This window comes from Myotis lucifugus, unplaced genomic scaffold (genome assembly GCF_000147115.1).
Source record: "Myotis lucifugus unplaced genomic scaffold, Myoluc2.0 scaffold_131, whole genome shotgun sequence".
Classification (NCBI taxonomy): domain Eukaryota; kingdom Metazoa; phylum Chordata; class Mammalia; order Chiroptera; family Vespertilionidae; genus Myotis; species Myotis lucifugus.
This window is the reverse complement of record NW_005871179.1, coordinates 2,928,800-2,955,523: the sequence shown is the minus strand read 5'-3', so window position 1 is coordinate 2,955,523 and position 26,724 is coordinate 2,928,800. Positions and strand designations below refer to the sequence as shown.

The 26,724-nt window shown below is 42.6% G+C and overlaps 2 protein-coding genes across 14 annotated transcripts in view; one reads left to right on the top strand and one right to left on the bottom strand.

Annotated features, from left to right (window-relative positions):
- RBBP4 (RB binding protein 4, chromatin remodeling factor) overlaps positions 1 to 16,238 on the top strand; it is a 29,598-nt gene extending 13,360 nt beyond the window's left edge. For 3 of the 11 annotated variants that reach the window (XM_006094225.3, XM_006094226.3, XM_023758457.1), the window contains exons 4-12: positions 1,220 to 1,393; positions 1,956 to 2,071; positions 2,185 to 2,345; positions 2,455 to 2,581; positions 2,721 to 2,798; positions 6,725 to 6,801; positions 6,914 to 6,971; positions 7,058 to 7,168; positions 12,268 to 13,248. In XM_006094225.3, the coding sequence (XP_006094287.1) occupies positions 1,220 to 1,393; positions 1,956 to 2,071; positions 2,185 to 2,345; positions 2,455 to 2,581; positions 2,721 to 2,798; positions 6,725 to 6,801; positions 6,914 to 6,971; positions 7,058 to 7,168; positions 12,268 to 12,333 (968 nt within the window). In that variant the 3' untranslated portion in view covers positions 12,334 to 13,248. Of the gene's footprint in view, positions 1 to 1,219; positions 1,394 to 1,955; positions 2,072 to 2,184; positions 2,346 to 2,454; positions 2,582 to 2,720; positions 2,900 to 6,724; positions 6,802 to 6,913; positions 6,972 to 7,057; positions 7,169 to 11,778; positions 11,975 to 12,267; positions 13,249 to 15,620; positions 15,680 to 16,161 lie in introns of those variants that run through there. The other 8 variants (XR_002830589.1, XR_002830588.1, XR_002830587.1 and 5 more) reach the window with 8 other exon arrangements.
- SYNC (syncoilin, intermediate filament protein) lies at positions 14,081 to 22,077 on the bottom strand. 3 transcript variants are annotated; one of them, XM_023758456.1, is made up of 5 exons: positions 21,945 to 22,077; positions 20,832 to 21,836; positions 16,043 to 16,167; positions 15,794 to 15,870; positions 14,081 to 14,371 (listed from the first exon to the last, which is right to left on the bottom strand). In XM_023758456.1, exons 1-5 carry the CDS (start codon positions 22,065 to 22,067, stop codon positions 14,361 to 14,363), a joined length of 1,341 nt encoding a protein of 446 aa, XP_023614224.1. In that variant the 5' UTR covers positions 22,068 to 22,077; the 3' UTR covers positions 14,081 to 14,360. The 3 variants fall into 3 exon arrangements, with proteins under 3 accessions (XP_023614224.1, XP_014315973.1, XP_023614223.1); XM_014460487.2 differs by having other exon boundaries at positions 20,832 to 22,077; XM_023758455.1 differs by lacking the exon at positions 15,794 to 15,870 and having other exon boundaries at positions 20,832 to 22,077.
- Between the last annotated feature and the right edge of the window lie 4,647 nt (positions 22,078 to 26,724).

The following is a 26,724-nucleotide window of genomic DNA, read 5'->3' as shown; positions in this document are numbered from 1 at the left end:
TTGGGGCTTAGAAATTGAAGGCCTTCCCCAAAACACCAAGCTAGTAAGGGGCAGAGTCATTTAGGCTAAGGTGTGACTCTTAGGTACCTTATCATGCTGTCTTGTATAATTCTTTAGACTAATCATTGACTACCTTTGTTTATATTATGTTTGCCAAGATTTACATAATCACAAATAATGTTGTGTTTTACATTTTATAATGGTACTTAGGAGAACTCTAAGGGCATGCAATAGTGAAATATGAATTTTAAAAATGCTTTTGTCTAGTCCTTGCCTACCTGGTTTATTTCAACCAGGGACTATGGTTGCCAAGTATAAGTGGGGGATTGGAAAAATGAAAGAGCTCTTGTGGCTCTGTTTTTCCTCACCGGGACTAAGAGGAACTGTGTAGGAATAAGATACGGTGTGATATTTCAGAAAGATTACCCCAAACTGGAGCTTTAAAAATAGTCTAAGAGGGACTCTTTAGTACCAAGCACATTGTGTACTTCATATTCATTAAAATAGCAACTTGGGTTTTATTTACTCCGCACACTTTTTTGGTACTTTAAATGAGATTTGAAAACTGCTTATTGAGAACCTACTTTTGAAGTGGAGTCCACAGTGTTCCTTAATTTTATTTATTTTTTAAAATACATATTTTTTTATTTATTTCAGAGAGGAAGGGACAGGGAGAGAGAGATAGAAACATCAATGATGGGAGAGACATTGGAGAGACATTGATCAGTCTGCCTCCTGCACACCTCCTACTGGGGATAGACCTGCAACCCAGGCATGTGCCCTGATTGGGAATTGAACCATGACCTCCAATTTCATAGGTTGATACTCAACCACTGAGCCACAACAGCTGGGCTATTTCTTAATTTTAGATAGTAATATAATACTCTTATTAGGTACATAACTACGAGGGCTGAAAGTGTACTAGGCTCAGAATCAGAAAAATAGGAATTCAGTTTATGTTCTGCCATAGTCATGTCACCCCATGTGTAAAATTTTTGGAGATAATAACTATCTTCGGGGCCCAGAAGATAGTAACTCTGTAGGGTTGTGGTAATCACAAAATAAAGGATGTGAAAGCACTTTATGGTGCTAACAAATGTCTAGATTACTTCTGGTATTATGCCAACTTGCTGATAAAAAGTCTTGTCTGTGTAATGCTTTGAATGATATATAGAGAGTAGCTCTTGTTTTGTCTTCATTTGCAATTTCTTATTTACAGAATTTGGAGGTTTTGGCTCTGTTAGTGGAAAAATTGAAATAGAAATTAAGATCAACCATGAAGGAGAAGTAAACCGGGCACGTTATATGCCACAGAACCCATGCATCATTGCAACAAAGACTCCATCCAGTGATGTTCTTGTTTTTGACTATACAAAACATCCTTCTAAACCAGGTACCTGCTCTCTTCAATTCAAATACAAATGTCACTATGGGAATACATTGCTCCACTCAGTCTTTTAGTTGCTTTTGTTATTCCTTGCATAACTTAATATCTTGTCATTTATATTGATATGTGTGGATAGTCTTCAACTTTAAGTTAAAAAATGCTTCTTTACATAGAACAAAATGATGGTGCAGCTTAAGCATTGTATATTTGGTCATAATAGGTCTGTATTGCTTATAAATATTAAGAGCTTTAGAGCTCTTTTAAAAAATATATATATATATTGATTTCAGAGGGGAAGGGAGAGGGGGAGAGAGATAGAAACATCAGTGATGAAAGAGAATCATTGATCAGTTGCCTCCTGCACAGCCCACACGGGATCAAGCCGGCAACCTGGTCATGTGCTCTGCTTGGGAATCAAACCATGAACTGCTGGTTCATAGGTCGATGCTCAATCAATGAGCCAAGCTGGCTGGTCAAGAGCTTTAGACATCTTGATAAGAATTTCATTATGCTCAATAGATCCATAGAGGCAGTGAAATGGATAGTCTTGATGTGTCTTACTTTGCAGATCCTTCTGGAGAGTGCAACCCAGACTTGCGTCTCCGTGGACATCAGAAGGAAGGCTATGGGCTTTCTTGGAACCCAAATCTGAGTGGGCATTTACTTAGTGCTTCAGATGACCATGTGTGTATCCTTTCCATTTTGAAACAAATCTGGGCTTGTTACCAGTTTTTTTTCTGGGGTATGTGGGGAAGTGAGAATCTTCCTTTTCTATAATAGTTAATTTTGCATTTAAGACCATCTGCCTATGGGACATCAGTGCTGTTCCAAAGGAAGGAAAAGTTGTGGATGCGAAGACCATCTTTACAGGGCATACAGCAGTAGTAGAAGATGTTTCCTGGCATCTGCTCCATGAGTCTCTGTTTGGATCCGTTGCTGATGATCAGAAACTTATGATGTGAGTAGAATCCATTTTTTAAGTTTTTCTTCATAAATTAAGTTTTATATTTAGTTGCCCATTTTCAACCTTTTTTTCCTGTTTTTTGTTGTTGTTTTTTGTACTAAAGCTGGGATACTCGTTCAAACAATACTTCCAAACCAAGCCACTCAGTTGATGCTCACACTGCTGAAGTGAACTGCCTTTCTTTTAATCCTTATAGTGAATTCATTCTTGCCACAGGATCAGCTGATAAGGTTAGTTTGGTTTATTTTAAAAGAAAACAGGGTGAATTTCTCTGGCTTCTTTTGAATGCAGAGATCTTTTACTTAGGGGTTTTCTTTTTTTTCCTCATAAAAAATTATTGATTACTCTTTTTTTCCATTCTTTACATAGACTGTTGCCTTGTGGGATCTGAGAAATCTGAAACTTAAGTTGCATTCCTTTGAATCACATAAGGATGAAATATTCCAGGTAAGAGAAGCTAAAGCTGCCCTGATGGTTTACAGCTTTGGCCCACCAACCAAAGGATCGCTGGTTCGATTCCTGCCCAAGGTCACCTATCTCGGTTGCAGGTTAGATCCCTGGTTGTGGTGTGAGCGGGAGGCAATCAGTCGATGTGTCTCTCTCACAATGATATTTCTCTCTTTCTCCCCCTCTCCCTTCCATTCTCTCTTTAAAAAAAGAAAAAAAAACTGGAAAAAATAGCTTCGTGAGGATTTTTTTTTAAAAGCAGCAGCAGTTAAGGCTATAATATTTTATTTCTATTTATATTTTTAATTTATTGATTTCAGGGAGGAAGGAAAAGGGAGAGATAGAAACATCAATGATGAGAGCGAATCATTTATCGGCTGCCTCCTGCACACCCCTTACTGGGGATCGAGCCTGCAACTCGGCTGCTCTAACCACAGAGCCAAACTTGCTGGGGCTAAGCTCCTTTCTTGGCATGCAAAGCTCTCTAGCTCAATTCAAGAAATAATCATTATATTGAAAGCTTATTGTAAGGGTACTGTGAGAAATGTTACAGTCTTTGCTTCCAAAGAATTTAAAATGTTATAGTGAGGAAAGGCTCATTTTGTATCACTATAGTAAAACATTGGCCCTGGCTGGTATGGCTCAGTTGGTGGAACATAGTCCCATGCACCAGAAGGTGGCAGGTTCAAGTCCCAGTCAGGGCACATGTCTTCCCCTCTCTAAAATCAATAAAAAACAATACATTTTAGAAAAGAAACACATTGTTTTGTCAAGTGTTAAGACCCCGAAAGTCCTCAGAATTAATTTTGGTGTGTGAATGTGGCATCCAAACTTGGCTCATATTCTTAACACACTTAGTCTCAACCTTATTTTCTACTCTTCAGTTTGCTCCAAGGAACATTTTGTCTTCTCTCTCTCTCTCTCTCTCTTTCTCTCTCTTTCTCTCTCTTTAATATACATGTTTATTGATTTCAGAGAGGAAAGGAGAGGGAGAGATTGAAACATCAATGATGAGAGAGAATCATTGATTGGCTACCTCCTGCATGCCGCCCACGGGATGGAGCCGGCAACCTGGGCATGTGCTCTTGACCGGAATCGAACCTGGGACCCTTTAGTCCGCAGGCCAATGCTCTAGCCACTGAGGCAAACCTGCTAGGGCCTCACCCTATCTCTTTGTCCTTGCTTATAATGGTGGTGTTGCCTGGAGGGTATCCAAATTCTTCCTTAAATACTGGTTGCTAATGCCCTCTTATCTATACCATGAAGCTAGGACTTCCTTACCAAACAGAGAAGAGTGGCCTGATGCACGAAATTTGTGCATAGGGCGGGTAGGGGGATGTCCCTTAGCCCAGCCTGTGGCCTCTCACAATCTGGGACCCCTCAGGGGATGTCCAACTGCCGGTTTAGAGATTAGAAAAAAACAAAACAGAGGCCACTCCAGCGAGGGTGCCTTCTGAGGAGCTAGGGTTAACTTTCTGCGTGAAGATTTGCCAGGGCAGGGAAGAGAGGAGGAAGGAGAGAGAGAGAGAGAGAGAGAGAGAGAGAGAGAGAGAGAGAGAGAGAGAGAGAGAGAGAGAGAGAAACCCCCCATCAAAGATTCCAGACTCTTTTGTTCTAAAGCACAAAACTTTGTTTTCCCCATGTTTACTGTATGTCTACACACAAACCATCATGTACCTCAAGCAACATGTATTAGAGAAGGAGAATATAGCCTTAAAGCAAAGGGTGGAGGTGTCAGAAGTAACTCCTCTCGTCCCCCAGCTGAAGCTCCTCAGGGGCCTGCCTGTTTGTGAATCCACATTTATCTTGGCTCCCAAGAGGTTAGGGAGTGCAGCATTATCCTGGGAGGGGAAGGTCGCAGGGACTGCACCAGTGGTACTCGCCCCAAGTTTTATTACTTCACCCTCCCAGGTCGCTTTCTACCCCACAATGATCCAGTTAATGGGGTCGGAGGTCTGCAGCTGGACGCCTCCAGGCAGAGAGCACGCTGGGGGTCGGGTGGTCCAGCTCCAAGGCCTCTGTGTTCATGCCTGACCCCTGCCAGCTTCCTGCCTGCGGGCAGCGGCTCAGGGTGGTCCACCCTCCCACACTAGACTCAGTCTGACTGGGTGGGGAGAGATTGGGCGACTCCGTGGCAGGCGGCTCTGCAACTAGCACCTTTGAATTGTGCGCTGCTAGGGGGGGAAGAAAAGCCTCCCCAGAGAGGTTTTTCAAAAGCCTTCAGGGACCAGAAGGTTGGCCAGCCTGGGCCTTCCCCCAGCAGCTGGCCCCGCTCCCCACCTGCACCCACCTTGGCTCCACCTGCGTCCACCGCCACCCATTCCCCATCGGGCAGGCAATTGGCACCTGCTGGCCAGGGGAAAGGACAGGGAGGTTGGCCGGTAGGCCTGCCTGATCATGCAATCGGGGTGGTCAGTGCGTGTCATAGCAACCGGTTGTTCTGGTCGTTCCACTGTAACGGTCACTTAGGCTTTTAGATAGATAGATAGATAGATAGATTGATTGATTGATTACTAGAGGCCCGGGCACGAAATTTATGCACGGGTAGGGTCCCTAGGCCTGGCTGGCGATCAGGGCCAATTGTGGCCTCCTGGCTGCTGGCCGAGACCTTCCTTCACTCTGTGCCGCCCCCTGGTGGTTGGCGCACATCATAGCAAGCAATCGAACCCTTGGTCAAACTCCCAAGGGGACAGTTTGCATATTATATTAGCCTTTTAGATAGATAGATAGATAGATAGATAGATAGATAGATAGATAGATAGATGATAGATAATTTTATTTCATTTTTTTAATCCTCACCTAAGGATATTTTTCCATTGATTTTGAGAGTTGAAGGTAGAGGGAGAGACAGAAAGAAGCATCAATGTAAGAGAGACACATTGATTGGTTGCCTCCTGCACACATCCTGACCAGGGCCAAGGACCTACAACCAAGGTACGTGCCCTTGACTAGAATGGAACCCGGGACCCTTCACTCTATCAACTGAGCCAAACCAGCTAGGGCTTACCAAACAGTTTTCATAATTATGAGTTGTCTATGTAGTAGCTAACTTTATTTTAATAAAATAGTTGTAATGAGTCATTTTTAATCTTATGTATAGCACTGAATTCATAATAAGTACTTGGGAAATTGTGTGATCTGTACTATAGTTCTTAGGTCAGAATTTGATTACATTTGGCTGGAGGCCAGAATAAATAAAAAGGTCTTCAAAAATATAAGATCAAATAGAGGAAAAGCTGATATCCTAGGTCTAATAATGGGTTATTTTCATACCAAAAATGATCTTGTTTGTCAGTTTTAACTTTATGTCTAAAATACTTAGAGGCCCTGGCAAGGTAATTTTCAATTGGTTAGAGCATCATCCCAATATGCCAAGGTTGCAAGCTCGATCTCCAGTCAAGGCACATACAAAAAGGCACCAGTGAATGCATAATTAAGTGCAACATCAAATCTCTTCCTCTCTCTCTCTCTCTCTCTCTCTCTCTCTCTCTCTCTGTCTCTGTCTCTCACCCGCTCCGTTTCTCCCTCTCAGCCCCTTCACCTCTGTCTCTCTCTGTATAAATCAATTTCGTAAAAATACTTGGAATTCTCTTTTTATGTATAAAAATTTGAATTGTTAAATATAATTTTAGGTGCTTTTCACTCAATTTTGTAGTTGAAAACTTCTGTTTCCTGCCGAAACCGGTTTGGCTCAGTGGATAGAGTGTCGGCCTGCGGAATGAAGGGTCCCGGGTTCGATTCCGGCCAAGGGCATGTACCTGGGTTGCGGGCACATCCCCAGTAGGAGATGTGCAGGAGGCAGCTGATCGATGTTTCTCTCTCATCGATGTTTCTAACTCTCTATCTCTCTCCCTTCCTCTCTGTAAAAAATCAATAAAATACATTTAAAAAAACAAAACTTCTGTTTCCTTTATTCTTCTCTGTAGGTTCAGTGGTCACCTCACAATGAGACTATTTTGGCTTCCAGTGGTACTGATCGCAGACTGAATGTCTGGGATTTAAGGTAAGTCTTGTTGTATTAGTTACTTTTTTGTGGAATTATTTTCTTTTATTTATACTTTCCAAAATTAGTTAGGAAAAATCTGTTTTAACTTTTGAAAATCTTTTTGTGCTAGTAAAATTGGAGAGGAACAATCCCCCGAAGATGCAGAAGATGGGCCACCGGAGTTGTTGGTATGCACAAACATTGAGCAATTGAAGTAATCTGTAATTTAATATCCTCTATCTGCTTTTTATATCTGTTTTCCTCCCTTCTTCAGTTTATTCATGGTGGTCACACTGCCAAGATATCTGATTTCTCTTGGAATCCCAATGAACCTTGGGTGATCTGTTCTGTGTCAGAAGACAATATCATGCAAGTGTGGCAGATGGTGAGTATTTAGTCATTTTGGGGAGGTTAAATAAAGGAGGTAGACTGTCACTTCATATTTCTATACTTAATGAATACAACTGGCATTTCTGTTCAGTGTGCTCCTTTGTGTGATTTTAGTGCTTGTCCGTACATTATCATATCATTTTCAACTTCCTGCTCTTTATCTTCATCTGGTTATCCCACTGGTATCTCAGACTCAACTAAACTGGACTTTGCTTCTTTCCCCATTCTCCCTACTCCCCTATCCTTCTGACTTGGCTGTTTTCCATATGGCTTTAGTATTTCCCCATCTCACCACACTTGAAAATTGAAGTTCTCCTCCACTATATATTCACCTTTAGGTCTAGTTCACTTATCAGACTTTATGTTGTCTAGCTCTGCAATGTTTCTCCAATCTATACTCATCTTACAAATACATCCATTCCAACTTTCCTGTCTATTCCACACCCTAGTTCAGAGATAGTGAACCTATGTCACGCGTGTCAGAGGTGACACGTGAACTCATTTCTTTGGTTGATTTTTCTTTGTTAAATGGCATTTATATAAAATAAATATCAAAAATATAAGTCTTTGTTTTACTATGGTTGCAAATATCAAAAGATTTCTATATGTGACACGGCACCAGAGTAAAGTTAGGGTTACTATGGTTGCAAATATCAAAAAATTTCTATATATGACATGGCACCAGAGTTAACACTTGGAGTGGGGGAAACGAGTTAAGTCAGCTCGCGTGAATTGCGCGTACTCCGCGGGAGCCGTCTTTAACTCGGTTCATATAGATTTGCGGTGGAGTGCGGGAAACGTGTAAACTCGGGCCGATTGTAACTGCGTATTACCAAATATTTGTTTGTAATCCACCCTTTTGGTGGATGGAACAAAACCAAAAGACAGAGCCATCTTATATTTTGGCGGGAAATTCACCCCACACCGGAGTGTTAAGTTAGGGTTTTTCAAAATGCTGACACGCCGAGCTCAAAAGGTTCGCCATCACTGCCCTAGTTTTTTGCCCAGGTTCTCATTACCACTTGCTGGACTATTGAAGTAACCTCCTATTTGTTGGCTTGCCTCTTGTTTCTCTCTCTTGGCTAGCAATTGAATATCTAGGAAAGGTTATTCCCTTGAAATGATCTGTGAACATGCCTAGCACAGTTTCTACCACAATGTCATTTTTAGAGTGCTTGAAATTTAATGGAGAAAACTGTAATCTCTAATATATAGCAATGCAATAAAACATATATTCTAGAGATGGGTGATAGTGATAGTATGGTAAATTTTATGTTTGTGTTTACTACAATTTTAAAAAAAAAAAACAGCTGTATGGCTTTTCAGTGATTATACCCTGAATAATGAAAATAATTTCAAAGAAACTTTTGGTTTCTCAGGATAGATCTAGAGCCAAGAATAAACTCCAGGGGAAAGTTTTTGGCTCAACATGAGGAAAAATGTTTTAAAACTTTACTATAGTCTGGCCGGTGTGGATCAGTGGTTCAGCGTTAACCCATGTACCAAGAGGTTGCTGGTTCGATTCCCAGTCAGGGCACATGCATTGATGTTTCTATCTCTCCTTTTCTCTCTCAAATCAATAAAACATAGTTTTAAAAACTGTTAAAAAATATAAACCTTTCCTACCGAATCGCACTATTGATGAGAGTGTTTGTGGCCTATGTGATTAACAAATGATAAACATACTTTGGAATAGTATGTATCAAAGAAGTGTGCTTAGCTTTGTAAGATACTCATGACAGTGCTATTAAGTAGAGAAAAAGCAGGTTGCAGAACAGCATGGTGGAATCTCATTTTTAAATTATGTGTATCTGATCTTCTGTTTAAATACTTGTAGATCTTTATTTAGAAGTCTGTTTACCAAAATATGGTTGGTACATTTAGAGAGTTAATTGATTTCTTTGTATACTTCAAGGATGTGTTACATGTGTGAACAGAAAATCCACCTCACACACAGAAAATTAATATAAAATGTTGAATTCTAACAGGAAGGTGAAATGGGCTTCCTTGGATAATCTCTCAATTAAAGGTATTTTAGTAGTTTCCATGGGAATGTTGTAGGATATTGAACTCCATAACCTTCAAGGCCATTAATTCCAGGCCAGGTTGTTACTTTACTCAGTGTGTGTGTGTGGGTGTGGGTGTGTGTGTAAGAATTGTGGTAAAAAAAAAAAAAGGAAAATTGTGGTGTAAGAAATAAATACTTGGTTTCTGTTCTAGTTTCTGTTACAAAGTGCCCAAAAACCTTAGCATTTCCTGAGTGGTAGGAGTCTCTTGCTATATTTAAAAAATAATTTAAAATTTTTTCAATTACAGTTGACATATAAGATTGTATTAGTTTTGGGTATACAGCACACTGATTAGACATTTATATAACTTAGGACAGTGATTTTCAACCAGTGTGCCACAAGAATTTTTAAAACAGGCAATACCTGACTATTTAGTCAGGGGCATTGACCTCTTTTCCCTTAAATTGTAAAAACTAAATTAAAAAAGACAATAGCCAATACAACAGTAGCCATCCAGTGTTAATGAATCAAAAAAATTTCATTTCTTGGTTTGCTGCAAAATTTTAGTGGTTAGTTTGTGTGTCATGAGATAAAGTTGAAAATCACTGACTTTAAGAAATGATCACCTGGTAAATCTAGTACCCATCTGACACCATGCATAATTATTACAAAGGAGTCTATTGCTATTTATAAGGAGTCCCTTTGGGGCACACCTTAGTTTAGGGTAAGGAGGTGACTTAAGGGGCCCCTAGATATAGCCTCAGGATGAGGCTGGTCTCCAGAAAGACCAAACACTTGATTAGAGAGTTAGAACTTTCAGTTCCACTAACCCGCAGATAGGGGATTGAGCTCTATAAAAAGTCTTGGAAAACCCTATAAAAAGCTCTTGATCTGATCAACTTCCAGGTTGGTGAACATATTGATGCCACCCAGAGACAACATGGAAGCTCTGTCCTCCCTCCTCACCTTGCCCTATGCATTTCTTCCATTTGTTCTGAGTTCTAGCCTTTATAGTAAACCAGTAATCTATATATATAAAAGCCTAATATGCTAAGTGTCTGACCGTTTGACTGGTAGCTATGATGCGCACTGACCACCAGGGGTGCAGACGCTCAATGCACAGGCATGGAAACATGGAACAGACTGATGAATCTCAGGGGGAAGCGAGAAGAGATTAACCAAAGATCTTATATGCATACTAGAGGCCAGGTGCATGATGCACGGATTCATGCACCTGTGGGGTCCCTCGGCCTGGCCTGCGGGAATCGGGCCGAAACCAGGAGTCCGACATCCCCCAAGGGCTCTCCTGGATTGCAAGAGGGTGCAGGCCAGGCTGAGGCACCCCACTGGTGCACAAATCAGTGCACCGGGCCTTTAGTAGTAAATAAAGCACTTACCTAAATTTAGTGAGTCATTCCAGCATATTATCAAACCTGAGTAGAGGGTTGTGGAATCCCCACATTTATAGTCAACAAATTTATTTATAAGGGACTCCTTATAAGTAACAAGTAGCCTGGGTACTCATAGCACTCATATTACTGGTGCCCAAAGTGAGGATAGTCTTGTGGCACTGAGCCCTTAGTCACATCCCTCAAACCTGTGGAGTCTAGCACTACCTCTAATTAGTTAATGTCAGGATTGAGGTGACATGTTGGATGCCCAGTTGGCATTAGAGAATTGGTGTCAGGGGAAAAGGCATTATACATTCATTGTCAGAAAACACACAATTGTATACATTTCCCTGCGGTCAGATCACAAGCTCCTCAAAAACAAGTGTATCCCATACTTTGTAGCACCTAGCCTGGTGATTTATGCATAGTAGGTGCTAAACTAAGAACAGTAAATTTTGTCTAAATGAAAGTGGTGTCTGTAATTAACATTATGCCATTGTATACAGATGTTTCATCAAGAACTAGAAGTAGAGTTTTTTATATGCAAGAGCATTTTTTCATTTTAAAAAATTATAAATTAAGATTTGGAACATACAGTGATGGTGGGATGGGGTTTCTTTCTTTTTTCTTTTTTTTTTTTTTTTTACATAATTCAGTGATTTTTGTATATTCACAGAATTATGCAACCAGTACTCCAGTCAGATAACCACCCATATCCATTAGCCATCACTCCCCATTTTCCTCCAGTCCACCCAGCACTAGGCAACCACCAATCTACTTTCTCTATGGATTTGCCTATTCTGAACATTTAATATAAGTAAAATCAATATAAGTAAAATCACAATATGTGACTGGTTTTTTTGTATGTGTTTGTTTGTTTGTTTGTTTGTTTTAATCGGGAAGGGAGAGGGGGAGAGAGAGAGAGATAGAAACATCAGTGATGAGAGAATCATTGATCAGCTGCCTCCTGCACACACCCCCAACGGGGATCAAGCCCACAACCTGGGCATGTGCCCTTGACTGGAATCAAACCTGGGACCTTTCAGTCCACAGGCCGACGCTCTATCCACTGAGCCAAACCGGCTAGGTCATGACTGGGTTTTTTTATTGTCAAATAATATTGTATAGATATATCATTTTATTTATGCATTAGTCTGTGAACATTTGTGTTTTTACTTTATTTTTATTTTTGTATTTATTTTTAGTGATTTGAGAGGGAGAGGGAGAGGGAAAGAGAAAAATGTCCATTGCCTACTGGGGATTGAGCCTGCAACCAAGGGTCGACCCAGAATCAATTTCTGGTGCACTTCCCAGTGCACAGGATTATACTCAACCTATTGGGCCACACCAGCCAGGGCTTTTTACTATGATGAATGATGTCTGACTGAAGGACTCAAGAAGGTTGATTATCAAGACATTCAGTAACCGTACTTAAGTTTTGTGGGAATGTCCTAATCCAGGGTGTTGGCCTGTGGGCCAGCTGTCTGCTTTTATTGGAACACAGACATACCCATTCATTTGCAGATTGTCTAGGCTGCTGTCATCCAAGAACTGCAGAGTTGAATAGTTGCAACAGAGACTATATGACCCATAACCTTTTACCTGACCTAATCTATTTTTGAAACCTTAACTTTAAGAACTTGCGTTCATGTTTACTAAATACCCTTTTCTCTTTTTCTTGTTTTTTTGGACAGGCAGAGAATATTTATAATGATGAAGACCCTGAAGGAAGTGTGGATCCAGAAGGACAGGGGTCCTAGATTCGTCTGCACTTGTAATTTTAGACTGCCTGCCCTTTTCCTCTCAACCCTGATAGTGATTTAACACTGGTTCTGAGACACAGACTTTGTTCAGCTATCCCTCTATAATAGGTACCATCAACAATGTTATTAACCCAATCCAAGGGTGTTTTCTAAATATTAACTGAGGGGCTTGATTCAGCAAAGCCACAGACTTAATATTTAAATTTTTTTCAGGAATTTTCTAGTATCAAAGATCTAAAGTAGCCACTGAAAGGGGAATATTGTGTGTGGTTATTTTATTTTTCTCTGTATGCCATATCCCCACATTTTTCAGGCTCATTTAAGTAAAGGCTAGAAGTAAATAAGGAATAGAGCCAAGAGAGGTAGGTGTGTGAGCCATGAAGTGTAAGTACTGCAAGATGTTTTTATTCAGGAATTAGGGGAGATTTGAGTCATAACTTCCTACTCTAAAATCTTCACACCTGACTTTCCAGGATGCACATTTCCTACGTAGACTAGTCTCCTCTCCGTTTCTTAAGTCAAAAGTATGTGTTCCTGTTTTCCATATATTTTTGCTTGTTAGTGTATTTCTTGAGCTGATTTCATATTATTTCTTTCCTTTCTGTGAAATGGTTTTTTTTTAAAAACTTGGGACCACCAAGTTGTAAAGATGTATGTTTTTACCTGACAGTTATACCACAGGTAGGCTGTCCAGCTAAGTTGAGAAGAGTGAATCTATAGCTTGTATTTGTTTTTAAAATTAAATTAATCCTGGATAAGAGTTGCTTTTTTTTTTTTAGGAGTTAGTCCTTGACCACTAGTTTGATACCATCTCTGTTTTGGGTGACCTGTTTCACTAACAGGCCTGTTACTCTCTATGACTAACTGTGTAAGTGCTTATAATGAAATAAATTGCTTTTCTACATAACCCAATGCTGATGGGCTTTATTTAGTATATAATATAATATCTATCAAACACCAGTCTCTGGCTTCTAGAAGAATTCTTCAGATGACAGTTATTTTCTGTGGTCTTTGACTACCAAGAGCAGAATTAATTATAATAGACCCAGAGCTATAGAAAACAGTTTTACTCCTTCACAGGGAAAGTGAAAGACACAAAACATTGAATCATAGGTGTACAGATTAGTCTTTGATAAAATAACATCTTTTTGAAGTCTATTCATAGAGAACTACATGGACTTTCAAGCATGTCAAAGGCAGTGTGGCAGAAAGATTGTAAGGCAAAATTTAAATTTGGAAAAGGTGTTTGAACCTTTTCTCATATAGAGGTTGAATCTCCCCAGTATGTTTTTCACTGGGACCTGTTCTTAGAAGTGAGAAATAAAGGCTGAAAGCCACATACCATAACCAGATAAAATGCCTGGTTCTTTGCAATCACTCAGTTTAACTGAGTAGATTACTCACCAAAAATCATTTTCGATTCAAATTTAGTTCCTTTTTTTCTGGAACTAAGTTCTTTTAGAGTATAGTGAAAATTATCTTGACACAAGAGTAAACTATGTGTCAGCATAAAAAGTAAACTTTGTAAAAGGATTCATTAAAAGTCCAACACTCGTGGCACAAAAGAATTCAAATTATAAACCCATATAATGAAAATTGGCTGCCTTTTGACCCCACCTGTGCTCCAAAACAAATGTTTTTGGTTTAGGTCAACAACAAGGCAAGTTTCATTCTGCACAAGGCTGCAGGGGTGCATATATTCATCCTTTGCTGCTGGTGGACAGGAGGGAGGGACAGGAGGCTCTTTTTTTTTTTTTTTTTTTTTTTTTTTTGCTGTTCCTTCGTGCATTGAAATTACCAGCAGCCTGTGAAATAGAATCCAGCTAAGAGCTGTCTGGTGTGTTCTGCCTCCAACCAGCCTAGAATCTTTTTAAACAGGCCAGCCAGTATTTGTATCTTCCCCAGGGTGAATTGCTTGCCAAGTCCCTGGCACTCTCTTCTGTGTTTGGAAAAGGGTACTTAAGTGATCCTTTGTTAAGAAGCTTTTTTGGTTGTTTCTGGGTTACAGATTCGGCCATACATTTCTAAACAGCTCCTGTAAGATTGAAAGAAAAAAAGAATAAATTTATTATTTCTGCAACTTTAAATAATCTTATATAATAAAAGGCTAACATGTAAATCGACCGAACTGTGGAATGACCGATCACTATGATGCGCACTGACCACCAGGGGGCAAACACTCAACGCAGGAGCTGCCCCCTGGTGGTCAGTGTGCTCCCCCTAGCACTGCTTAGCCAGAAGCTGGGTTCATGGCTGGCAAGAGCAGTGGCGGTGGCAGGAGCCTCTCCCACCTCCATGGCAGTGCTAAGGTTGTCCAACTGCTGGCTCCTAGACTGCGAGAGGGTGCAGGCCAGGCAGAGGGACCCCCTCCCTGCCCCCTCCCCCTCAGTGCACGAATTTTGTGCACCAGGTCTCTAGTGCAGTATAAAGTTTATGACTGAACTTAGGAAATTTATTGTAGGTTTTGTTGCGGGGAGAGATTGCTAGACACTGACTCACATATGATCAGGGTTGACTTTCCCCTATGAAATATTTGGGTGATTCTTATTTGCAAAGTAATGAATGTGTGATGGTGATGGGAGGGGCTAGCTAAAATTTTTCTCTGTCCAGGTTAAATTTACACAGGTATTACAGTGCCTGAAATTCTGTAGTTTTGTTTCTTTGAATTAATCGTTGCTTTTTCCCTATTGTACTTTTAATCTGATCCACACAAAGGTGTTTAGCAGATCATTTTCCTCAATTACATGGTTCTAGTAATCTCCCAAACAATAAGCGCAATCTGTTATGCCTGGAAAAAACACAGTAAAAGAAAGTCCTAGTGAGTTAGGAAAAGCATTAGTTACAGTAGTCATTTGTGAGTTTGTATCCAAGCTGTAAGATGAACTAGGAAATTGAGAATAAAATTTATGGGCATCTAACTAGTATATACTTGACAGACCTTTTTTATTCTTAGTCTCTTTATCCAAGAGAATCTAAAATGTGAAAAATGAGAACATACTGGTATATAGAGAAATTAATGGATAGGTGTGTTGCTTGTTTCACATACTAAGCAATAATCCTGTTCCTCCGCTTATAAACAACACCCTCTTCAGCTTTTCTATACAGATAAATTTTGCTGCCTTGGCCTCTTTTGTCATAGTTTGAATTTAGGTAGCATAACTACCTTCTGCTATTCTAAGGAAACTATTTATGAATAGCAGGTGGGGTAAGGTGGGAGAATGTAGAGCTTAGATATTTTATCCTGTTACAGAATTCCTGGTGATAATTAGGGCATATTTTTTTAGTCCTATCAGAAACAAGCATTCCAAATGAACCCTGAATGCTTGAACCAGGCAGTTTGGAGGTATGTGTTACCCCTACATGATTTGTCATTAGACACACACTTAAGTTCTTTTAAGGTATTAGTATTGTTAAGAAAGTAAAATGCAAACTCCACTCTTGTACCCACAAGGATCACCTTGAGACTGTGTCTCGATTCCACCTGCCTGAGAAGTGGGAGTATTAGCCTGTTCCGGGCTCTTGGGTAGCATAGCCCTTAAAAAAAAGAGAGAGCCATTTTCCATCTGTTCATGGATGAAAAAAATTTCCCAGTTTTCATTTGTCTCCCACTGTTGAGTGAAATTTCCCTCAAGCAACATCTGCCCTCCTCACCACCCATCTCGTCAGCCAGTGTTAGTTGAGATTTGGGTAAGCAGCAAAAACTGACTTATAAGTTGAAAGCTCTTCAGTAAGGCTGATCCTTAGCTGCTCCATCTCTTTGTTCTTCTGTTGCTGGAGTTGCACTCCGTTTCTTAACTGTGTCTGTTGTTCTTCCATTTTCTCCAGCTGTTCCTGCATAAGAGGGCCAAGAACATACCTGATGAGCCGAACAATAAAAATCTTACATTGTCCATTATAGTTTACAAAGCACTTTCTTGTATATTGTTTAATCTTCATGGAAGTATTAAGGTTGAAACAGATTTGTTTTGACAAAGTGATACTCCATTTGAAGATGGTGAAGAAAGGAGTCTTGTCCTTCACCCACAGCTTACTTAATGTAATCCTGCAACGGCAGTACTCAGAGGGACTTTTAGTTTCACAATGTTAAGAAGTGTTGGGGAGGATTTTGGTCCTCTTGGTGAGCTGAGAATTTTATACACCTCTTGCTTACTCTATGAGCAAGTTTGTTTCCATTAAGACTGAATTTGTTAAAAAAAAAATGTTAAGTTGGAAAAAGATGCTAGCCCTAGCAAGTTTGACTCAGTGGCTAGAGCGTCGGCCTGCGGACTGAAGGGTCCCAAGTTCGATTCCAGTCAAGGGCGCATGCCCAGGTTGTGGGCTCGATCCCCAGTAGGGGATGTGCAGGAGGCAGCCAATTAATGATTCTCTGTCATCGTTGATGTTTCTTTCCCTATCTGAAACCAATAAAAATACATATTTTTAAAAAGAATAATAGAATTTTGCCAGCACCAGTTTGGCTCAGTGGATAGAGCGTCAGCCTGCGGACTGAAAGGTCCCAGGTTCGATTCCGGTCAAGGGCATGTACCTTGGTTGCGGGCACATCCCCAGTGGGACATGTGCAGGAGGCAGCTGATCGATGTTTCTCACTCGATGTTTCTAACTCTATCCCTCTCCCTTCCTCTCTGTGAAAAATCAATAAAATATATTTTTTTTTAAAAAAAGAATAATAGAATTTCTTTAAAAACGAAAAAAGATGCTATGCCCTGTGGGCCCTCTGGAGCTTTCAGATAACTTTCCCATTCTGCCACCAGGCAGGATGCATTCTGTAAATTGTCTCTGCTGAGGTTTAATGCCTGAGGAATGAGGTAAGGAAGGTGTCAGCAAATCAGTCTGGTGTTTGTTCCTAGCTGGCATGGATCCTTAGGAAGTGTGAGGGAGTTGGGAAAGCATTAAAGTTTGAAGGCATATTTTAAAAGGGCAGTGACTTATCAAATTTTGAGGAATAGTAAGATAGGAATCCAGCCCTAGCTGGCTTGGCTCAGTGGATAGAGCTTCGGACTAAAGGGTCCCAGGTTCGATTCCAATCAAGGGCACATGGCCTGGGTTGCAGGCTCAATCCCCAGTAGGGGGCGTGCAGGAGGCAGCCAAGTGATTCTCATCATTGATGTTTCTATCTCCCTCTGAAATCAATATTTTAAAAAGAAAAAAGATAGGAATCCAGTTTGGGTACATGTTATTAGAAGTATCTAAATAATTTGTTCTCTGAGTCATCCTTTATAATACCTGTGGCACATCAATCTGCAATGGTTGATACTCTGGCTGAATCTCAATTTACATAAACATTATCAAAAGGCCTTTTTTAGTGCTTAGTCATGCTCTGACACCACACAGAAATGGGGCCTTACTCTCATGTCATCTGAAGGGAAGTATTTTCATACCTCTGCCCCGATTTCCCAAATTCCACTAGCAAACCTGTTATTTTGACAAGGCACAAAAGTACATGCTTGAGAAGGCAGTCTGTACCATCAGTGCTCTGACAGGAAGAAACTCGGTGAAAGATACATTGCTACAATGACTGGCATTAAGGACAACCTCCAGTCTTAATCTGATGTAGCGCCAATAGATTAATTTACTAAAAACTGCTCTATCTCAATCTTTCAAAGGCTTCCCACTTCCTTTAATCTAGACGCCCTCCAGTTTTACCCCTGCCTCTAACTAGAACCTCCATTACTCTCAATATGAACATTTTCCTGTATCTTGCGCTATCCGGTATGGAAGTCACTAGCCACATGGGGCTAGTGAGGACTTGAAATATGGCTCGTCCAAATTGAGATGTCTATAAGTGTAAGATTTCTAAGACTTGGCTACATGAAGAAATTATGTTTTTATATGCTGGGTTACATAAAATATTTCACCTATTTTTTTAAGTGTCACTAGAAATTTTAAATGGCATCTGTGTCTTGCATGAGATTGTGTTGGACAGTGCTGCTCAAGCCTGACGAACTCAGATCTCTATGCCTTTACTTCTGACACAATAGACAGCATCTGCTGTTGTATTGCTATTTATCTTTTAAATTCATGTGTAACTCCCAGATTGTAGGTTCCTGGGAGTACACATAATGCCTGTTGATGGGAAACTTGCAGATAGTAAATATTTACTATCTGCCCCATTTCTGCATTAGCAACCTACCAATTTCCAGTTAACATTCTCAGCAAATTTCTCACCCCACCCACTGTAGCCAGTCACCAAGACCTACCATTTTATCCTACATATCTCACATCATCTCTCTCATAAAGTCTAAGTTGTCTTTCAGGCTTTTTCAATCCACCCACCATATTGCCACTTTTATGAGTACATACCTATGGGCCAGGCACCATTGCACGTGCTTTACAAACATTAACTGGTTCATTCCTTGCAAATGAGGTATATTACATGTGAGGGAGCAGAGCCATTGGATTAAGTAATTGTCCAAAGTTTCCCCCAGTTAGAAAGTGGTAGAGCCAGGACTTGTGCAAGTTTGTTTCCATTAAGACAAACTTGCACAAGCTCATATTCTTACGGCTCTTTGGTGATCTTCAAACTGTCCCATGAAACCCAGGAAGAAGCCAAAATGAAGTGCCCTTGCCACTAATTAGTAGCTCCACTTTTGCCTGTTTTATATATTGGCATTTCATCTAAAATTCTATTTTGTGGAAAGGACCTGGCTTTAGAGAAAACTTTTTGAAAACTGCTTATCAAAGATTACACAAAGCCCTTTACATTCTGATCCCCATCTACCTCTCCAGCCTCATCACTCTGCTCACATTCCTTATGATCCAGCCACCCTCACTTCCTATAGTATGTCTTTTTGTGTTTTCTTGCTTTTGTGTAGGCTGTTCCCTCTGCTTGGAAAGCCTTTCCCTTGTCTACCCCATGAATTCATTTATACAAACACATTGTGGTTGACTATGGGCTTGAGCTAGATTGCTCAGGGTTATTATATGCATCACGTCCTAGATGCATAACCTTGGACAAATGACTTCTTTCTCACCTGTTTTCTCATTTTTCAAATGATGACAGTAGTTCATACCTATCTTAGGTAAGAATTAAATGAATTACTACATGTAAAGAACTTCAACTATATGCCGTCTATTAACCGATCCTCAAAATTTCTAGGCAGGGGCAATTATACATGCTTCAACAGTACATGCCTTATTCCTATAACTATTACAGTGTTTATCACATTGAAGTCTTGTATTTCATTGATTCTAAGGCTTTGACATTTTAACAGATCAGAGTGCATCTTAAAATCAAGAGTCTTAGATTTTATGAAATATGTTCATTTTATCTGGTATCCTTCCTAGACTGTAAACTGTTGGAGAGCAGGAACTCTTTCCCCCTCCCCATTTCTCACTTCTTTTGTCAGCACATAGTTCACTCCCAGGCACATAGTAAGTAGATAATATCTGTTGAATATTTGAAAGAGGCAGTGTTTACAATTGTAAGAGTAAAGTGTACCTTTGAAAAGTAATCAGGTGCCATAAGCGACCTTTGACAATTTAAGAAGCCATTCAGAAAGAATTAGCTCCTTCAGACCTTGATTCCTTTAATTATGGTAAAGCTATGAAAGACACTCATCAAGAGGGTTTTTCCCTGGTTGGAGTGGCTCAGTGATTGAACGTTGACCCATGAACCAGGAGGTCACAGTTTGATTCCCAGTCAGGGCACATGCCCGGGGTTGTAGGCTTGATCCCAAGTGGGGGGTATGCAGGAGGCAGCCAATCGATGATGGTCTCATTGATGTTTCTATCCCTCTCCCTTCCTCTCTAAAAACAAAACATTTTACAAAAAATTACTCTTGCCAAAACCGGTTTGGCTCAGTGGATAGAGCGGCCTGCAGACTGAAGGGTCCCAGGTTCGATTCCGGCCAAGGGCACATGCCTGGGTTGTGGGCTCGACCCCCAGTAGAGGATGTGCAAGAAGCAGCCGATCAATGATTCTCTCTCATCATTGATGTTTCTCTCTCTCCCCTTTCCCTTCCTCTCTGAAATCAATAAAGAAATATATATAGCCGAACCGGTTTGGCTCAGTGGATAGAGCGTCGGACTGCGGACTGAGGGGTCCCAGGTTCGATTCCGGTCAAGGGCATGTATCTTGGTTGCGGGCACATCCCCACTGGGAGGCGTGCAGTAGGCAACTGATCGATCTCTCTCATCGATGTTTCTAACTCTCTATCTCTCTCCCTTCTTCTCTGTAAAAAATCAATAAAATATATACTAGAAACAAAAGAAAAAAAAAAGAAATATATATATATATATATATATGTGTGTATATGTATATATATATATATTTAAAAAAATAATAATAAAGGATTTGGGGGATTAATGAGAGGATCAAATGAGATAATTGGTATAAAAGGGTTTAGCAAGTCAATTTCAGCCTCTACCACAGACCTCAAAAGAAGTCGTTCCTACATATGACAGTGTGTGTCCTTCAGCCCAAAGGATATTTGACCCCTTCCCTTTCCCTTCCCCAAGCTAAGAGACCGAATTCCTTTCCTGCCCTCTGGGCCTACCTTGTACTGCTGCACTTCCTCGTCGCGTTTTTGCCTCACAAGTGTGATCTGGTTCTCCAGGTTCCTGTTTAGCAGATGGAGCTGCTGGGCCTCTGCTTGCAGGGGCCTCAGAGCCTCCTTCATCTGCTGGATCTCTGCCTGGGTTTTCTGCAGGGCTTTGGCAGCGGCTTCTTTCCTCTCTAGGAGCCGCACCAGCTGAGGCTCATACTCCTCCTCCAGGCCCTGGCGGCTCTCTGCCACGAGGTTCTCAAACTGGGCAGAGAGCTGCCGGCTCTCCTGCAGGAAGTGTCCTTCCCTCTGGCTTGGAGGTGCTTCTATTTGCTGCCGTAACTGCTCCTTCTGCTTCTGATAGACATCCCGGAGCTGGGCCAGTTCCTCTGAGAGCTGGGCTGCCCGTGCGGTCAGCACTTCCCGGAAATCGGCAAACTGGGCCACGTCCTGCTGGCGGCACTCCAGCTGGTATTGGTAGGCCACACATTCCTTGGTCACTTTGAACAGCTTCTGCTTGACCAGGTGGATCTCCTCCTTTAGCCCATCCCTCTCCAGCTCCGCTTGAGCATGCAGTTTGTAGGCATCCAGGATGTCCTGATGGACTTGTTGCACCTCCTGGAGAGCTGGTTCCCGGAGCAACACAAGCTCATGGATGAGCTGATCCCGCTCCTCTTCCAGCTGGGCCACAGCTTGGACACATTCCTGGAAACGCCCCTCGAGCAATTCTAGGTCCTCTATGCTCAGGCTCTCCTCTGTGCTGGGACTAGACCCGGCGCCAAGGCTCTCAGGGTTAGGCTTCTCTTCGTTTGTGACCGTCTCTCCCCCATAAGCCATCTGCTCTGGGCTTGTCTCCTCCAGCTTCACAGGCTCCTCCACGCACAGTGTGTCCTCCTGCTTCACAGGCTCCTCCACACACACTGTGTCCTCCTGCTGCACAGGCTGCTCCACACACAGTGTGTCCTCCTGCTGCACAGGCTCCTCCACACACAGTGTGTCCTCCGGCTTCACAGGCTCCTCCACACACAGTGTGTCCTCCTGCTGCACAGGCTCCTCCACACACAGTGTGTCCTCCTGCTGCACAGGCTCCTCCACACACAGTGTGTCCTCCGGCTTCACAGGCTCCTCCACACACACGGCCTCATTTGGCTGCCTGTTATCCTCAATATGCAGTGTCTCCTCGGGCTGCTCAGTCTCTTCCAGATACAGTATGTCATCAAAGTCACCTGTGTCCCCCAGGAAGAGCATGTCCTCTATATTCAAGCATTCAGAGTGTCCCCCCTCTTGAAAAGAAGTGCCTGTGCTCTTGTTTCCCTGCAAAAGAAATGACTTAAAGTGAGAGGGCAGCCACAATCCCAGGATGGTTCATGGCTGGAGCCATTAGGCCATAGACCTAAATCATATCAGCTTCTCACATCTCAGCACTTGTCTGCTCCCTTCCCTCCACTGACTCATCCCCTCACAGCCCATTGCTTAGATCCCCTGACAACATACCCATGATGTCAAAGTCTAGTCAGCTACATACCTTTAAGGCCAGGAAACTAACCACTATTTGTTTTGCTATCATAAAGTTCTAATGTTGAGGTAAAACCTTTTTTACCTGGACTTGATTCTTCTTTCTAGAATCAGAGAAGTCTAACTCCTTTCCCATGTAAGTTCTCTAAACACTTAACAAGAACTAACGTGTCTTTCAATTCCATGCGTGCCAAGTTTTCCAGGGCCTTCCTCATTTGGGTCACTTCTTTCCGACCAGGCTCCAAATTGTCACTGTCCCTTGGGGTTGGGTATTGGAGCAACACCCAGGTGTGCTCTAAGCAGTCAATCTCCGGACACTATTGATGCAGCCAGGATTCCCTTAGCATATAGGGCTGGCCCATATGTTCTTGACAAATGCTGAGTTTGACTAAAATTCTTAAGACTTTTTCACAGCGAGTAAAACCACATCTCTGTTCCTGTAAGATGTCAATCATCCTTCTAGCCTGTAAAGTCTCTTAGATTCTGTGATTCTAACAAATGAGCCCGATAACCCAGCTGCCCATTGCCTGCTAGCTCGATCAGTTCCTGTCAACAAATGCTCCCCTGTTCCTTTGGCCCTCCAGTGGCTTTGTTTTTCCTGTTTCAAATGCATCTCACCTACTTTGGATCTCTAAGCAATTCCTTGAAATTATAAAATACCATGGAAATAATAATTATTATAGAGGTCTTATGTGTGCCAGGCCCTGTTTTAAATGCTTTATGTATGTCAACTCATTTAATCCTCATAACAATTCTATGAGGTAGTTAATTACATTTATCCCCATTTTACAGATCAGGAAACTGAGGTTAAAGCGATTAAGTACTTTACTCAAAAAAACTGATATTTAATGTATGTCAGTTATAAAACAAACTAAATTTGACTATTGCTTTCAAGAAACATTTTTTAGACATAAAGTATAAGTAAAAGTAAAAAGTTCCATCTATGAAAGATTTAGATTGCTCTGTTTTGAAAAGGCCTACTTGTGTCCAGGTTTTAAGCTCTATATCTTATTCCAAGTTCCCAATAAAGATTATTTTTACTCTAAATCATCCTGTACTCTGTCCTCTCTAACACCCCGGGAATCCCTGGGTTCCTTTTGTTTTCTCATGTTGGCCCTCTGGAAACGACAAAAGTATGGTTTCATCAGGCCCCAAACATCACTGGCCTCCTTCAACCCAGCACCCACACCAAAACCTAAAGTTCCAACACAACCTCGACAGTCACCTAGTCCATTCACATCACTTTACCAGAGAGAGAGTGCTTCTTAGATATCTTGACCAGATGTTACTTTGCACCTCAAACTCAACTGCCCTAGATTATTATTCACCTTGAGCTTGCTGCACCTGTATTCTCCAGCTCAGTGAAACACATCACCAGCTTGATGAGACAAGAAATCTTTAAACATCTCGTCCCTCCCCTATACAGCCAACTTACCGAGAACTAACCCTTCTGTCTCCCAAAGTCTGCAGTCCTCATCCCCCTCTCCATCCACTGCCAGGGCCCTAGTCCAAATCATCATCTCTCACCTGCAAATCTGTGCCAGCCTTCCAACAGGCCTTCTCATCCTAGTCTATGCTCTACAACTTGCTACAACATAAAGCAAACCATGTCGCCCTGCGTCACCCATAGATAACCAACTGCATAGCAGAGATTCAAGGCCCTTAAAGATGTAGCCCCGACATACCTTTCAGCCTCGTCTCACGCCCCAGGAGCCCACCCAATGCTTGACCATCTGGAACATGCATTACCTTTTTATACCTTCTACCCCAGGCCCACAATGTCTAAAGGACCCAGCTGAGGAAATACTGCTCTCTGTATACCACCCGACTAGAGAACAGTTCTGGAAAGGTAGAGCTCCCAGTGCCCAGGAAGGATGCACCTGCTCAGCCAGCCAGAACCCACCCTGATCCTCAGCAGCTAGCAGGCGGACCCGAGATCACCCTCCTGCGGAGTCCTCCACCCTGGAATGACGTGACTGTGTTCATGGCAGTATTCTACGCATTTTACATGAATACTCCTTTACAGGATGCTCATCTATTATCCCCATTTTACAGATGAGGAAACCAAACCATAAACAGAGTAAAGAATTCACTCAAGGTTCCACTCCAGAGCCAGAGCTGTTTTTGTTTTTTTATTTATCTTTGTGTTTTATTCGGAGCTCCTTTGGACCACTCAGCTCTTAGAATAGGCATGAGGTCTCAGAGAGGTCAAACAATGAGGGCAGGTACTCTAGAGCTTGGCCCACAGCATTCAAAGTGTATTTGTATATATTTGCCTAACAAATTTCTCCTCCTCATTCAAGCCCTGCTAAAGTCCATCTCGGTGAAGTGTTTCCCAGACCACCCCAGAGTGCCTGGCATTCTTAAGGCACGTTGTATGCAGCTCATCTTTGCACTTAGTGCTCTGTGCTATAAGAAGTGCATGTGTCTGTCTCCTGTGATACTCCATTTTCTAAGGACAAGTAAGTTCTCTTTCTCTCTGTATCCCAGGGTGGGGCTCTGTAGAAGGAAGGAAGGCAGAAACCGACTGAGGTCCAAGGAGGAAGCTTGCCCAAGGTCGAGTAGCAAATCTGGAAGTAGAACCCAGGCCTCCTGACTTTCCAGGTGGTGCTGTTAACATACACCATGTTGTCTTAGTCACCCCGCCCACAGTGCCAGGCCTCGGCTAGAGGCTGCCCTCACACAGCTGCCTCTCTGTAAGGACGCGGGAAAGTAGATTATGGGAGGCCCAGGGGCAGGGGAGCCAGTTCAGCTGGGGCTGCTGACCTGAGGCTTCCTTGGCCCCAAACAGCCTGCCTCTGCCACTCTGTCCCCAGCGGACTCCAGCAGCACCCAGCTCTGTCCATTAGGGCTGTGGCTGTAAGTGTTTGTGATACTGTGCAGGCATGAGTTGGTGTGTGTCTGACTGTACCTGTATGTGTGTATGTGAGTTGGTGTGTGTCTGATTGTGTACCTGTATGTGTGTATGTGAGTTGGTGTGTGTCTGTGTACCTGTATGTGTGTATATGAGTTGGTGTGTGTCTGACTGTACCTGTATGTGTGTATGTGAGTTGGTGTGTGTCTGACTCCGTGTACCTGTATGTGTGTATGTGAGTTGGTGTGTGTCTGTGTACCTGTATCTGTATGTGTCTATGTGAGTTGGTGTGTGTCTGACTGTACCTGTATGTGTGTATATGAGTTGGTGTGTGTCTGACTGTACCTGTATGTGTGTATGTGAGTTGGTGTGTGTCTGACTCCGTGTACCTGTATGTGTGTATGTGAGTTGGTGTGTGTCTGTGTACCTGTATGTGTCTATGTGAGTTGGTGTGTGTCTGACTCCGTGTATCTGTATGTGTCTATGTGAGTTGGTGTGTGTCTGACTGTACCTGTATGTGTGTATGTGAGTTGGTGTGTGTCTGACTGTACCTGTATGTGTGTATGTGAGTTGGTGTGTGTCTGATTGTGTACCTGTATGTGTGTATGTGAGTTGGTGTGTGTCTGATTGTGTACCTGTATGTGTGTATGTGAGTTGGTGTGTGTCTGTGTACCTGTATGTGTGTATGTGAGTTGGCGTGTGTCTGACTCCGTGTACCTGTATGTGTGTATGTGAGTTGGTGTGTGTCTGTGTACCTGTATGTGTGATAGCAGTAGTGGTGAGGGTATGTGTAAGACTGTTCAGCTTTGCGCTGTGTGTGACAGTGAGGGGTGTCGGGGGGTGTATTTGCACCTCCACCTCTTGGTACATTGGGAAGCCCAGGGCTGCAGTCTGACCCGGGGTTCCTCAGCCACAGGTCCCTGCCCTCTAACCAGCTGGCTGTGGATGGATGCAGGAGGGCCTCAGCTCCAGGGCCCTCCTGCTCGTCTGCGATGGTAGACCCTGCACCCCCTTTTCAGGCCCCGGACAGCTGGGGACAAGCTGCCTGAACAGACTTAACTCCAAGCTGGCAGATGCCCAGCCTTGCACCCAGAGTCTTCCTCAGCGAAGGCAGGAGGCCTCCACCTCCAGTTGTGTTTGGGGGTGAGGACTGAAAGAAACAAGTAACGCTTTGGCCGCTATGGGCCAAATGGCAGCTGGCGGTTGAAAGGGTTAATTCTCACATGGCCCGAGGAAGGGGAGGGGGCATTATAAAAAGCCGCTGACAACGGAGGTGCCAGGACCCTGAGCGGGGACCCCTCCCCATCTCCCTCCGCTGGTGGCTCCGCCCCGCGCCCGTGCCGCACCCCGCTGGTCCCCTACCCCCGCCAGGCAGAAGGTGCCGGTAGGTGGGGGAAGGGAATCCGTCCAGCCTCCCCTCCCCACGGGGGCGCCACGCGGGGCCCTGGACGGTCCTACCTCGCGGCCTGGGCGGCGCGGTCCCCCGCTTGCGCCGGGGCTTCCGAGCTGGCCATGGCTGCCGACCCCGGGCCCGGG

Bases quoted from the DNA above. Each gene is read 5' to 3' on its own strand.
- SYNC (XM_014460487.2), bottom strand. From the start codon at position 22,067: ATGCTCTTCCTGGGGGACACAGGTGACTTTGATGACATACTGTATCTG. The intron at 16,168-20,831 runs GTAGGCCCAGAG...CCTCTTATGCAG, and splicing joins AGGAAGTGCAGCAGTACAAG to GAACAGCTGGAGAAAATGGA. The intron at 15,871-16,042 runs GTCAGTTTTTGC...CTTTTTTTTAAG, and splicing joins GAAGAGCTTTCAACTTATAA to GGCTATGCTACCCAAGAGCC.